Source organism: Trichosurus vulpecula, chromosome 6 (genome assembly GCF_011100635.1).
Source record: "Trichosurus vulpecula isolate mTriVul1 chromosome 6, mTriVul1.pri, whole genome shotgun sequence".
In the NCBI taxonomy this organism is placed as follows: domain Eukaryota; kingdom Metazoa; phylum Chordata; class Mammalia; order Diprotodontia; family Phalangeridae; genus Trichosurus; species Trichosurus vulpecula.
The window spans coordinates 96841013-96856028 of NC_050578.1; the positions used below are offsets into that span (position 1 = coordinate 96841013).

At 37.3% G+C, this 15016-nt stretch overlaps 1 protein-coding gene across 1 annotated transcript in view; it reads left to right on the forward strand.

Annotated features, from left to right (window-relative positions):
• The window catches only part of CTSO (cathepsin O), a 61698-nt gene that overhangs the window by 20874 nt on the left and 25808 nt on the right, over window positions 1-15016 (forward strand). Inside the window, exons 2-4 of the mRNA XM_036764698.1 lie at window positions 6281-6389; window positions 10937-11076; window positions 13296-13463. Of these exons, the coding sequence (XP_036620593.1) occupies window positions 6281-6389; window positions 10937-11076; window positions 13296-13463 (417 nt within the window). The remainder of the gene's footprint in view (window positions 1-6280; window positions 6390-10936; window positions 11077-13295; window positions 13464-15016) is intronic.

A 15016-nucleotide genomic window follows, 5' to 3' on the forward strand; every position in this document is an offset into this window, starting at 1 on the left:
TAGCTTCAGGGTATTTCCTCGCTCCATTGGAAACTTTTTTCTTTGTTTATTTACTCATTTCTTTGGTATTTCTTCTCATTTTTCTGAAGGCTGTTTCCTTGTGTGGATTTCCTCCTCCCATACTTCTTGCTTGTTTTGAGGTAATAAAGTGAGGCTGACTTTAGACATGATAATTCATTCAACCACTTGCCTAACATCTATAGAGATATTCTGTGAAGCGTTTCACATGATTCTCCAAATCAAGTCCAACATATACCTTGATATCTGTTAACTGTAATGAAAACTTGGACAGAAAGGAGAATGGTGAAAAATGCCATGAAAAGTATGATTCAGGACTTAGAAAGGAAATGGTCTAAAACCTCATGCCAGTATGATATAAATATGTTATTTACCAAAAGGTTTGGATGGTACTATGTGTGGTCATTTCAGATATCACATGCCAAAAAAAATGATTGTATCTTTAAGGACAGAAAATTATAGCTATTGTTATGGTTATAAATAATTTAAGAATGAGCTATTTTTGCACCAGCAGATTATTGGTTAGAAAGAAAAAGTAATAATAAACACCAGATTAGCAAAAAAAAAAAAGATTAAAATGAGAATCAGACACTATGTACAGTTACAACAGGGTAATTCAGACCTCACCTATTTAAACAAGATAATTAATTTGAATCAGTTAACTAGTATTTATTAAACACCTCCTGTGTGCCAGGCACTGTGTTACCCAGAGGTGCTACAAAGAAAGGCAAAAAAATAATCAACAAAAATGCCTCAGGGAGCTCACAGTCTAATGTGCAAACAATATATACAAGTTAGATTGGAGTTCATCTCAAAGGAAAGAGAGCATAGCTGAGATTTGAAGGAAGCTAGAGAAGTTAGGAGAAAGAGATGAGGAAGGAAAGCATTCCATTCATGTAGGACAGCCAATGAAAATGCTTGGAATCTGGAGATGGAGTGTTGGATGAGAGGAAGTTCAGGAAAGAAGAGCAAGGAGTTTGAAAAAAAATGGGGAATGGATAAAAAGAAGGATTTTCCTCTGATTTACATAATTCTTTGGATAAACTTGACCGATTTAAAATAACTTCTACTAAAATAAGGAGGTCTATAAAACCCAGAAAGCACATTAGCTAACAAACTATTGATCCCCTTCCCAAACAGGGGATGTCTGAGCCAAGGATAATAGCAGTTTTGAATATATTCCCATTTGCAAAACAAACACAAAGAGAAATTGAATTAAATGAGTAGTATCGTTTTTTTAAAGATCAGTGAAGGAAGAAAACAAGCCTATAAGCTTGAAAATCATGCTAAGAGCAGTTATAAATGAAACTAAAAGGACAATAAATATATTTTAAATGGAGCAAAGTTTCCAATATTTTTATTCTCACTTACGAAACATTTAAATTTCATTATCTCCATACCTAATATGTTATTCAATGAAAGCAAAATGACATGAAAGGAAATTAAGTTCAGAAGTATGACTGGACTTTTTTTAAATAACTCAAGAGTTAATCTGTGGTGAAGGCAAAAAGATTGCAAAGACCTTCATGTGTCTACTTGGATATCTCCTTCATCTGTCCTTTTTTTTCCCACCCTCTTCCATGTAGACCCTCATCAACTCTCATTTGGACTCATGCAACAACCTCTTCTTGTTGGGAATCTAGGATTCCAGTTACTTCTCTCTCCAGTTCATTCTCTATCCAGCATCAAAATGATCTTCCTAAAAGCAAGAGTCTGACTCAATCGCTTTCTTGCTCAAAAACCTTCATGGCTTCTGTGTTACCTCTAAGACAAAATTTAAACTCCTTTACTTGACAGTTCATTCACAATCTCATTCCACCCTCCTCTTGCTATATAGATTTAGTTCCTAGTGGTCACCAGATTGACCTACCAGCTATTTATCACACTCAGCATCCCATCTTCCACCTCCTTTCTTTCCTTCATGCTTAGAATGCACTCCCTTCCCACCTCTGTCTCTTAGAATTTCTGGCTTCCTTCAGGGCTCAGCCCAGGTGCTATCTTTTCCAGGAAGCCTCTCCAAATCTCCACAGTTGTTCCTGGATTCTACATCCCTGAACTTTGGGGAGTTTACTTATTTTGGGACATGTTCTATCTTCATTCTACTTCCTTCTTTCAGGAGAATGTAAGCTCCTTGAGGACAATGACTATTTTTTGCCTTTGTATTTCCAGTGCATAACAGTACTTTGCACATAGTAGACACTGAATAAACCTTTGTTGAAAGTACAAGTCTGTGTCTTAAATTCTGATTTATTCTGCTCAACTGAGGCTAGTGTTTGCTCTTGCCAACCTTTTGAAAATAGGTGGTAAAAAAAATTAAAACTGAATATTGTGAGATTATGACTATATTTGACCTCAACAAAAAGATGTAAGACTATGTCTTCCTATATTCTTTGCAGAGGCAGAGGACTAGAGGTGTGGAACATAATGTGTAATTTTAAGTTTGACTGATTTGTTGGATAATTTATCGGAACTTTTTAAAAATTCTTTTTTCCTAAGAGATTGCTTCTTGACAGTGTTAGGAGAAAAAGAGATATTTGGAAATGAAGGTGATGGAAAAACAAAAAGGGATAATAAAAATGCAAGTGGTTGTCAAAGACGACAAAAAGGGAACGTGACAGATGGTGGAGACACTATTTGAAAACAAGAACTTTAATGTATCATTGATGGAGCTGTGAATCCGTCTAGCCATTCCAGCACAAAGTCACTAAACTATATATATTCTTTGACTGATGATAATACTACCATGCCTATAACCAAAAGAGATTTTTTAAAAAAATAAAAGGACCTGCTTGTAATATTATATATACATATGTACATATATATCTATATATATATATGTAGATATATATAGCTATATACACACACACATATATTTGTAGTGGCAAAGAACAAGAAACAAAAAGGATGCCCATCAGTTAGAGAATGGATGAACACAGTATTGTACATGAGTCTAATGGAGTGTTTCTTAAGAAATGAAGAAAAGAATGGTTTCAGAGAAAGCTAGGAAGACTTGTATGAACTGATGCAAATCCATGAAAACAATTTTTACAATGAAGACAACTTGAAAGTTTAAGAATTTTGATCAATTCAGTGACCACCCACAATTCCAGAGGACTAATCATAAAGCATGCTACCCCATCCCACCTCTTGGCAGAGAGGTGATGATTAAAGATATAGAATGAGACCTACTTTTTTTTAATGGCTAATGTAGGAATTAGTTCTGCTTGACTGTGAATGTTTATTGCAAGGGATATATTTTTCTTTTTTAATGCAAAGGAAGGGAGAGAAAATAATTGCATGATAATGGAAAGAATAAGTTTTAAAAATAAATGAGGGGGGCAGCTAGGTGGTGCAGTGAGTAGAGCACTGGCCCTGGAGTCAGGAAGACCTGAGTTCAAATCCGGCCTTAGACACTTGACACACTTACTGGCTGTGTGACGTTGGGCAAGTCACTTAACCCCAATTGCCCTGCCTTCCCTCTTGCAAAAAAAAAAAAAGAAAGAAAAGAAGAATAAATGAGGGATGAAACTTTAACAAGTTTAGACAGGTGGTATTGAAGACACTTGCAGACTTGAAGAGGCAATCAAATTAACACAAATAAGTCAGTCTTAAAACCACTTCCTTATGATAATCCCTGCTACTCATACAGCTTTCCACCCTTCCCCCAAACCTTCCAGTGATCTGATAGGAAAAGAAGTGGAAACGGTGAAGTTGATATTACTATACTGAAAATGTCTAGGAAACCACCCCAACCCTATAGTTCATGAGGCAGTTTCAGAAAGTCGCCAAGTCAGTTAATAAGGCTTATTATCACAAACTTGACTAACACTGGAAGGCTGATTTCCAGCCAAAGTATGCAAAACACCCTAGGGTGGGGAGGAAAGGAAATAGACATAGAAATGACTCCCTTGCCTACGTCCTCAAAAGTCCCTATACCTTCAAAGGCTTAGGGAACAGACTGTGAATTTTAATGTTCTGTTAATGCAGCCAGCATTCATTACAAAGTATGGTTGGGCATGAGAGGGAAGGGAGTATGAGTTGGGATTGCTTCCAAAAGCAACAAATACTATTCCAAAATAATGGCCAATCTTTTACTCTCAGCAGTAAGGCACATTCTCCTTCTTTATGGCTTCTGCTATATGCCTCAATCCACACACGCATAAAAGACTCTGTACCTTAGCTCAGATGTGAGGAACTAGCCTGCCATCCTCACTTTCTCTGATGCCCTTGACCATGGTGCTTAAAAACATAGAACCTACTAATTTCTCTTTTGTTTTTGTCCATTACAACTTGAAACTCTGTATAGGTGAACTCATTTGCACATGTGGGAGTCTTGCACCTGGCTGCATAGTTGCACCAGCGCCCAGAGTAGCTTGGTCTTCAGATTTGGATAGAGGACAATTCTTTTTAAAGCACAAATGACTGAAATCTAAGAAGGAGCAAGACGAACCGTAATGACTACCAATAATAACTGCCTCCAAGAGCTGTGATGGCTCTATCTCATAGAGATAGGATTGGTCTGTTGCCTTTTTTAGTCATACCTCTCTGGGATGAGAGGAATCATGGCATAATACAGAGGAAGACCTGGGTTTAGGCCCTACTTCTCACATTTGCTAATAGACTAGATGGCAGACATTGGGTGAGATGTTTAACCTTTCAGTGCCCCCAAGCAATTCTCAAAGATAGCATTTTACAGACTAGTTGCAAACTGCATTTGGCAGAAGTAGACCCCAAACCAGGAATTCCCTATCCCATAGAAAGCACATATTAAAATAAACTATATCCTTAAAGATCAGAGACCGTCATATAAGGAGCAGCTAACTGGTTCAGATAGAGTGTAGGACTTGACTGGAAAGACCTGCATTCAAATCCTGCCTCAGACACTTAGTAGTGGTGTGATCCTGGACAATTCACTTAACCTTGCTCTGACTCAGTTCCTCATCTGTAAAATTAAGATAATAGTAATACCTACCTTATAGGGTAAAGTATTTTGCAAACCTTAAAGCCTATCTAAATGTTAGCTGTTATTACTACCACCATTGGCCTCCCAAAACAAAAGCTCTGGAACTTTTAATTACATAATACGTCCTCCCTCACTTCCCTCATCTTTTATCCAGGGCTTAATTAAACCTAGAAAGACACAAAAATGGCAGTCATACAATCTCTTCAGTGGCACCCAATGAAATTCCTACCCTCTATGTCACAAATAAACAGTGTTTTCCACTTCAGCAACTGCTTGCTGGACATAGGTGCACCCATTCTATGGAGGCTCCTGAAGGGTTCACAGATTCACACACTTGGGAGTTCTGGGCAGAACACTCTATCAGATATTTGTGGGCAAAATTCAAAAGGCAATTTTGATATTCAGTTTAAAAGCAAATTAAACCCACAGTGAAGACCATAGATGGGGTAAGGACACATGTGAAAAAGTAACCATCAGCAAATGAGTCTTGCTTTTGGTATTTAATAGGGTTTGTTGCTACATAGATGGTGGCCACTGTCTCTGGTCTGATTAGCTGGTCTGTGTTCTCTCTGGCCATGCCTGCTGTGATTTCTTTTAAAGCCATTGCGCTAGCTATCAGTACTACAGACTCTAAGCAGTCTTCATTCTCATACCATTGGCTAGCTGTCCAATATAACAAAGTTATTTGCATATTTAAAAGTCCCTCCCAAGTCTAAATCTATTTTCTTTTGTCGTAAAAGGAAAGCTTCTGCTCAGCTCAAGTGGGATTATCTTGAATTCAAATTTAATGAAGTCCATAGTTAATGATCATTCCCCCTTTTCCAAAGAGGGATATCCCAACACACCTTTCCCTGAAATGGTCCCTTATTTTTCTTGCTCTTCTCTGTATAAATTAACACATGCATCTTTCACAGAGTTTTTGAGGTTAAAAGGCTCAGATTTACCAACAAAGATCAATTGACTCTGAATTAATGAATATCTGATAAAGTATACTTATTGCCACAGAGTATATCCCACTTATTTGTAAAGCTTCAGTGTTTTCACTAAGACCAAAGTAAATGATAATCTATTTCTGAAATCACAGGAAGCTTTTATACACAAAAATGATCTGGAGAAAGTTATGAAAAGTCTTTGAAAGTTCTATAAGACACAACCAAAGCTTTTAGTGTACAAATCAGTTTTTTGAACTGAGTTATTTGAAGATAGAATCAGAAAAGGAAGGACTGAATTTATTTTTAATATCCTAATTTGGTCTTTGGTTTTGTTAATTCCTCTTTTTTTCCCATCTCTGTTGTCTAGGAAAGTCTTAGAAGACATCGCTATTTGAATTCATTTTCATCCAGTGACAATACTTCTGCTATCTATGGAATAAATCAGTTTTCTCATTTGTTTCCAGAAGAGTTTAGAGGTATAATCTAATGGTACTCTTAACTTCCTGATTATGGTGAATTTTCTATGTCTTTCTGAATTACTTCAGTCTCAAGATTTATAAAGTGACATTAGGTAGAACACTTCCATTATCTTTTAATTCACTTCAACAGTCATTTCATAAGGACTTTCTGTGTGCCAGACACAAAGCAAAAATTAAATGCTTGACCTCAAGGAGTTTACATTCCACCAGAGTGGAGAGTGGTAGAATTATCATTGTCATTTACACATTGGCATCTTGGATAAGGATAGTTCAGAGCTCTAAAGTAGAGGTTCTTAACTTTTATGTGTCAGAAATTCCTTTGGCAGTCTGGAGAAGTCTGTTGACCTCTTCTCAGAATAACATTTGTAACCTAGATTCACAATTAAAGAAAATTCCAAATTTCATTTAAAGGTTACTGAAAATAAAGATGCAATTTTTTTCCATCCAAATTCACAGACCCTTTGAAATCTAGAACCCTACTCTAGGTTTCCTGAGCTACTTCTAAAATATTTCTGAAACAAAATCATCTCCTCTGCATTTTAGTTTGTGTTTAGGAATGTTTGTTTGACTTTGTTTCTCCAAATTACAAACACTCATAGACTCCTTAGGATCCTAGCGCCAGAAGGGATCTTAGAAATCACCTGCTTCGATCCCTTCATTTTATAGAGGAAGAAATTGAGCTCCCTTAGAAAAATAAAATGACTTACCCATGGCTACTCGTAGTTTGTGACTCTATAAAACACAAATTAAGTCCTAGGAAAGAAAATAAACCCATTCTAGATATAATAAATCAGTGATCAATCAATAAACACTTATCAAACAGCTCGTATTTATAAGGGACTTTGCAAAGTGATGGGGATACAGAGAAAAAAAATAACACAGTCTCTGCCCTCAAAGTACCTACATTTTTTAGTGTCTAGGAGCTTCCCCATCTTCTTTTCCCCTTCAAAAAACTAACAATTCTTCTTAAGCTCCACCCACTCCACAAAGTCTTTCCCAGTAGAATAAGGGGCATAGAATGGGCCTCATTCATGCCCAATTACTTTCTTATACTTTCTAAAATGCTGCATATTTTTTTGCTTAAAGAACTTGAAAGCCATGATGAAAAATGTTGTCCATACCCAGAGAAAGAACTGATGGAGTCTGAATACAGATCGAAGCACACTTTTTGTACTTTATTTTTCTTGGGGTTTTTTTTTTGGTCTATGTTTTCTTTTGCAATGTGATTAATAGGAAATATATTTTGCCTGACTACATACGTATGACCTGTGTAAAATTGCTTGCCTTCTCAATGAGGGTAGTGGGGAGGGAGGGAGAGAATTTCGTACTCAAAATTTTAAAAACAAGTATTAAAAATTTTTTTATGTAATTGGGGGAAAATGAAATACTAAAGAACTTGGGGGGAAATGAACTTGAAAGTCTGAGGAGCATGGTGGAAAGAATATTGGATAGCAAGTGAGGTGACCCAAGTTCTCATTCTGACTCTGCCATTCATGACCTAGGACTTCTGCCTTTCCTTTCTCCTTCATCTCCTTCCTCTTACTTACACTTTTGTTCTGTGTGACACTTCATGTCTCTGGGCTTCAGATTCTCGTCTGTAAAATAAAAGAGTTTGGCTAGGTTATCTCTATGATAGCAAGCTTACATTACACATACATAACTGTGTATGTGAATTTTTTGCCCTCTTAGCAATGATGAAAATAACAAAACGTTGGATCCGTTTAAAAGAAAGTACCAGGGCTTGAAGAGTCATTGGTTTATGTTGAGTGTGGAGTCCACTGAAATTATTCAGCTTTTTCACATAAGCTGCTATCAAGCTATGTCTAGTGAAGAATTTTATGTAATTAAATAGCCATCTTTAAAGCATCCAGGAGATGCTTTACAAACAAAATTTGCAATTTGTTAAATTTTTACTTTTAATATTAGTAGATATGTTTGTTTTGACACAACATGTTCCATCAAACAGCTAAACGAGGGTCTCTAACAAAGCACAGTCCCCCTTCCCCCAAAGATTTAGTTTACTGATTCATGAAAGAATACATCCTTTGATTTTAATAGCATGCACTGACATTGATCATGGTATGTGATAAAGTGCCATGACTTCTCAAAATTGATTTCATTTACGTTGTTGTAGTAACCACATATGTTCTTTTAATTTTATTTTCCTCATCATGCATCACTTCATAGAAGACTTCTGTTTCTCAGAATTCTTCTGATACATCATTCCTTATAATGAAAGAATATTCCATTATATATATGCATATATATATATATATTCATGTACCACATTTTATTCATACCCCAGTTGGTAGTCATGTATTTTGTTTCCAGCTTTTTGTAATCACAGATAGTGTTGCTGATAACATACATATATATGTGTGTGTATATGTATATATACACACACATATATGCCACATACATGCATATATACATATGCATATATGTGTGTATGTGTGTATAGATAGAGAGAGATATATATACAGTTGCTCTCAAAACATGTACTACAGAGTTTAATAGGGTTCAGAAAGGAAGAACTTTAGGACTCTCAGTGAGAAAGCTAATGCCTCAGTATGTGAACAGATTCTTTTAAAAACCCCAAGTACATCAAACAGGAAAAGTAATATTTATTTTAACTCCATTTGATTTTTGGGATTCATCTATCTGTTTGATTTTTTAAATTCAGTTCTATTTTATTTTCAGTTCTGAAATGTCTTCCCTCCTTTATCGTATCCTCTTCCACTTATTTGAGAAAGAAAAGAAAATTAAACTCTCATAAATATATTTTGCATAGTCATACAAAACAAATTCTTGCATTAGCCACATCCAAAGAAAAGAAGGAGAAAGAAAGAGAAGAAAATGTTTCAATCTATATAGTCTGAATCTGTCAGCTCTTTACATGGAGGTGGATGGTATGTTTCTTCATGGGTCCTTTGAAACCTTGGTTGCTCATCAGAGTACTAAGTCTTTTGGAGTTGATTATCTTTATATATTGTCGTTACTGTGTAAGTTGTTCTCCTGGTTCTGCTCACTTCACTTTGCATCAGTTCCCAGGTTTTTCTGAAACTATCCCCTTTATCATTTTTTTTTGCAGCACAATCATACGCCATAACTTGTTTAGTCATTCCTAAACTGATGGGCATCCCCTCAATTTCCAATTCTTTGGTTTCCAAAACCAAAAAGTTTCTATAAATATTTTAGTACACATGAGTCCTTTCTTTGTTTCTTAGATCTTTTGGCCTCACTGCTCAGGTTAAAACAAATGTCTGGGTTTGAGAATTTCTAGAAAATTGATACTCGGGAAAGTAATACAGTCATGAGCTTTATTGTTATGTGGCATAGCCAGCAGGCAAACAAAGCATATATGCATACATTATATAGAAACAGGGGCAGCTAGGTGATGCAGTAGATAGAGTGCCAGGACTGGAGTCAGGAATACCCGAGTCTAAATCCAGCCTCACATATTTATTTAGCTGCGTGACCCTGGGCAAGTCACTTAACCTTGTCAGTTTCCACATTTGCAAAATAAGCTAGAGAAGGAAATAGTAAACCACACCAAGTAGCTTTGTCAAGAAAACCCCAAATGACTCAACAACAACAAAATATGAAAATATAAACAGACAGAGATTTCTTCCACTTAGAAGGAATTCAACCCAGCCTGAGGGTAAGGAAGAGGTGGTAGAGAGGGAGCACACTCAAAATTAGGCTCCAGGTGGCAAGATTATATGTCCTAAGAGTGGGAGCAGTTGAGAACAGGTAATCAGTGTCAGATGTTGGAGAGGGCATTCCTAATCAGCCCCAGATGTGGTGGAAAAGTAATTGGAATCACGTGACAGTACCAGGCTTGAGTGAAGTTTAGGTAGGGGGAGTTTCTTTATTGGAGCCACTATCAAAAGCAGAAAAAGGGGAATGACTCAGGGCTCCTGGAGCAAGCCAAGAGTTCATCTAATCAAAAAGCTGCAATCCTTATCTATCTACTACAGAGTTAACAGTAGAAAGGTGCAAACTGAATTGCTTCTGTGGATATTAGAACTCCTTAGCCTAAAGGGTGCCCTATTGGAGTCCTATTATTGTAAAAATATCATTAATCAGTAAAAAGTTGACAGTTCTCACAACAGACCTAGTAGCGCTGTTGCTGAGCCAAAAGGCGTGCAGGGCACAGATGCAAATTGCTTTCTATAATGGTTGGACTAGTTCACAACTTCACAAGCATTGGATTAGTGTCCATGCTTTCCCACAGCTCCTCCAGCATTTGTTATTTTCCTTGTTTATCCTCTTAGCCAATCTGATGGGTAGCACCTCAGAGTCATCTTCTTTTACATTCATTGAATTATTCATGATTTAGAGAATTTTTATTTCATATAGCTATTAATAGCTTGGATTTCTTCCTCTGAAAACTGCCTATTCATATCCTTTGACCAGTTATAAATTGGGGAATAGCTTTTTTTTCTTGTAGATTTGACTCCATTTCCTATTAAAAATGAGACTTTTATCAGAGAAACTTACAAGATTTTCTTCCAACTCCATATCCTGCTTTTCTTTCACAGCTATTTATTTGAAAAGCAAACCCTCTGAACTTCCATTATATAATAAAGAACTAAAGGTGCCAACCACACACATGCCTTTGCCAATAAGATTTGACTGGAGGGATAAACATGTGGTAACAAAAGTAAGAAACCAACAGATGGTGAGTACTAGCTTCCTCTTTCCTTGACATATTTATTGTTAAGAATAATTTTAAGTACTGAACCAATAAGTGGCCATTTTGATTGGGTTTACAGGATTATCATCAGATCATAAATTTGGACTGGGAGGGATCTTAGAGGCCATTTGTCCAATCCTCTCATTTTACAAGTGAGGGAACTGAGGCTCACAAAGTTCGATGACTTGTCTATAGTCACACCAGTTATAAGTGACAAAAGTAAGATTTGAACTAAAATCTTCAGATTCCAGATTCAGCGCTTTTTCTACTGTTCTACTCTTCCTTTTTGGATATGCTTTCTCCTCTTTCCTACCTCTTACTTCTGCCAATTGGCAGCTCTTGGTATTATTGATTTTGGTCTCAACACATGAATGTTGTATCTGTGGTTCTCAAACAGTAGTTTAGGTAAAAGTTCTAACAATTCTCACTCCCCTTTCCCTCCAGATCAAGTATAAAATCCTCTGGTTTGGCTTTGAAACCCTCTCAAAATAACCTGGCTCCTTCCTGGCTCTCCAGTCTTCTTATACCTTACTCCTCCACATACTCAGCAAGACCTTGTTGTTCATCTAACTAGACATTCTGTGTCCCAACTTGGAGCATTTTTACTAGCTGTCCCTCATACCTAGAGAATCTCTCCCTCCTCTTCGCCTCCTTCTAGCTTCACTGACTTCCTTCAGATTGATGCTAAAATCCTACCTTCTGCAAGAAGCTTTTCCCAGAACTCTTTAATTCTGGTGCTTTCCTTCTGTGGATTATTTCCAATTTTCCGTGTGTGTGTGTATGTGTGTGTGTGTGTATGTGTGCGTGTGCGTGCGTGTGTGTGTGTGCGCGTGTGTGTGTGTGTGTATACATACAGAGAGAGAGAGAGTTTGTACATAGTTCTTTGCTTGTTATCTCCCCATTAGACTGTAAGTTTCTTGAGGGCAGTGATTGTTTTATTCTTGCCTATGTTGTTGTTCAGTCATGTCCAACTCTTCATGACCCCTTTTTGGGGAGTTTTTTTGGCAAAGATACTGGAGTGATTTACCATTTCCTTCTTTCGTGGATTAAGGCAAACAGAAGTTATGTAACTTACTCAGAGTCACACAGCTAACATCTGAGGCCGAGTTTGAACTCAGGTGTTTCTGATTCCAAGCTTGGTGCTCTATCCACTGAGCCTCCTAGCTGCCTCATGCCTAACATAGTAAGCACTTAATAAATGCTTATTGACATTTCTTTTCTATATAACTAACTTAAGCAGTACCTAGGCCCTTAAATGGGTTGTCAGATTCCTATGTAAGTCTTAGAAATCATAAATACCTTTGAGATAAGGCTTACATTTTCTATTTATATCTTCCTAGTGCATAATACATGCTTATTAATTCTGTAGCTAGAAGGGAATCTTATAAGTCATTTAGCCCAACCTCGTTTTACAAGGGCAGCGATATGATACAGTGGATAGAGTGCCGGGGCTGGAATCAAGAAGACCTGAGTTCAAATCTGTCCTCAGACATTCACTAGCTATATGACCCTGAGCAAGTCACTTAAACCTCTTTGCCTCAGTTTCTTCATCTGTAAAATGTGCTAGAGCAGGAAGTGGCAAACCACTCCAGTATCTGCCAGGAAAACCCCAATTGGGGTCATAGAGAGTTGGACACAACTGAAAACAACAACAGATTTTACAAGTGAGGGAACTAAGACCACTGGAGATAAAATGAGTTAATTACCTAAGCTCACACTGGTATTAAGTTGCAGAACTGGGATATGGTACCAGGACTTCTGCCTCCAAATTGTGTTCTTTTCACCAAACTATTTGTTTGGAACTCAGAATATATTTTTTCTCCAAAAAAAGGTGGGGGGAAGGGAAATTATTAATAATACATTTCATTAGGGCTTAAAGTTTAAAAGGTATTTTCCTCACCACAATCCTATGAGTTACTGTAAATATATTATCCCTTTTGTGCAGATGAGAGAAGTACGACTCAGAGGGGTAAAGTGGTCTCACAGCTAGTCAGCACCAGAGTAGAATTTGCACACATTGTCAGCCTGTGTATAATCCAAGGTCTGCTTCCAATGTGTGCCTAGTGATGGGAAATAATTTAACTACCACGGTTAGGAATGAGGCAAATTTCTGTAGGCCAATTTAAAATTTACTTTTTCTCAGGATGTGCATGGAGCAAACTGTCTGATAATAAATAGTTCTCTTTTTTTCTTTTTTTAAATAGTGTGGAGGATGTTGGGCCTTCAGCGTCGTGGGTGGAATCGAATCTGCCTATGCAATCAAAGGGGCGCCTTTGGAAGACTTAAGTGTCCAGCAACTCATTGATTGTTCATACAACAATTTTGGCTGCAGTGGTGGGTCTACTGTGAATGCCTTGGACTGGCTAAATAAGGTATTCTATTTTTTACTTTTTCCTGATTTTCCTACTGCTATACTTTATTTGTTGTACTTACCAAAAATGCAAACAACTTACACAGTCTCTTCATTAACCTAATGTACAGAGTTTGCATATTGCCTGTGTTAAACTGAGTCATCTGTTCTAGAGTGCAGGAAGGGTAGTCCTCCTGACCTGTTCCCTGCTCACACTATATCTAGACAGGGACCTCAGTTGAGTCCTGCCCACTTCAGTTCCTACCACATTTTAGGAAGAATGGATATAGTTGGATATTGTCCAGAAGACTGTGGCTCGGTTGGTGAAGGGCCTCTATGTAACATCAGAAAGGCAACATAACATGAGAGATAGAATGCTGGACTTTGAGTCAGTAAGGCTTGGTTTGAGTCCCAAACCCTTACTTGTTGTACCTGGGAAGTCACTTAATCTCTCTCAACCTTAGCTTTCTCATCTGTAAAATGAAGGTGTTGGGCAGAGACAAGATGGTGGAGAAAAAACAGGAACTTGCCTGAGCTCTTCCAAAATCCCCTCCAAACAACTTTTCAAAATACGTTAAAATGAGTTCTGGAGTGGCAGAACCCACAAAAGGTTGGGGTGAAACAGTTTTCTAGCCCAAACAACTTAGAAGGACTTCAGGAAAAGTCTATCTCACTTGGGTGAAAGGGGAGCACAGCCATACAGACAGTGTCCAGGCAAGCCAGGAGGAGGCATCTAGCCCCGGCACACGTCAGTAACAGAGGCCCCATGGCTCTGGCACAGCAGGCCAGTGGCAAAGTGTACCACCTGTGAGGCCTCCTATCCCTGGTATAGCAGACAAGTGGCCAGTCCCAAAGACCCTGGCCCCCAGCACAAGAAGTGTGAGACAGTGCCTCGGGTACCCAAAGAGTAGAACTCAATTTTAAAAGTCATTAAATAGGCTGAAAAATGAAGAAAGAATAAAAACAAACTAACAAAAAGCCCTGACCATAGAAAGCTACCATGGTGACCGGGAAGATCAAAATTCAAACTAAAAAGAGAACAACAATGTCAAAATGTCTATGTGCAAAGCCTCAAAGAGAGATATGAATTGGTCTCAGGCACAAAAAGAACCCTAGAAGGGCTCAAAAAGGATTTTAAAAGTCAAATAAGAGAGGTAGAAGAAAATTTGGAAAAAGAAATGAGAGTTATGCAAGAAAATCATGAAAAAAGAATCAACAACTTGGTAAAGAAAGTACAAAAATTGAGGGAAGATGTACAAAAACCCACTAAAGAAAACTCCTTAAAAAAGTAGAATTGGCTAAATGGAAAAGGAAATACAAAAGCTAACTGAAGAAAATGATTCCTTAACAATTGGAGTTGAGCAAGTGGAATCAACCAAACAAATTCAAAAGAATGAAAAAATAGAAGAAAATGTGAAATATCTCATTGGAAGAACAACCTGCAAAATAGATCTGGAAAATAGATCCAAGAGAGATGATTTAAGAATTATTGGACTACCTGAAAGTCATGATTAAAAAAAAAAAAGGTCTAGACAGCATCTTTCAAAAAATTATCAAGGAAAACTACCCTGATAA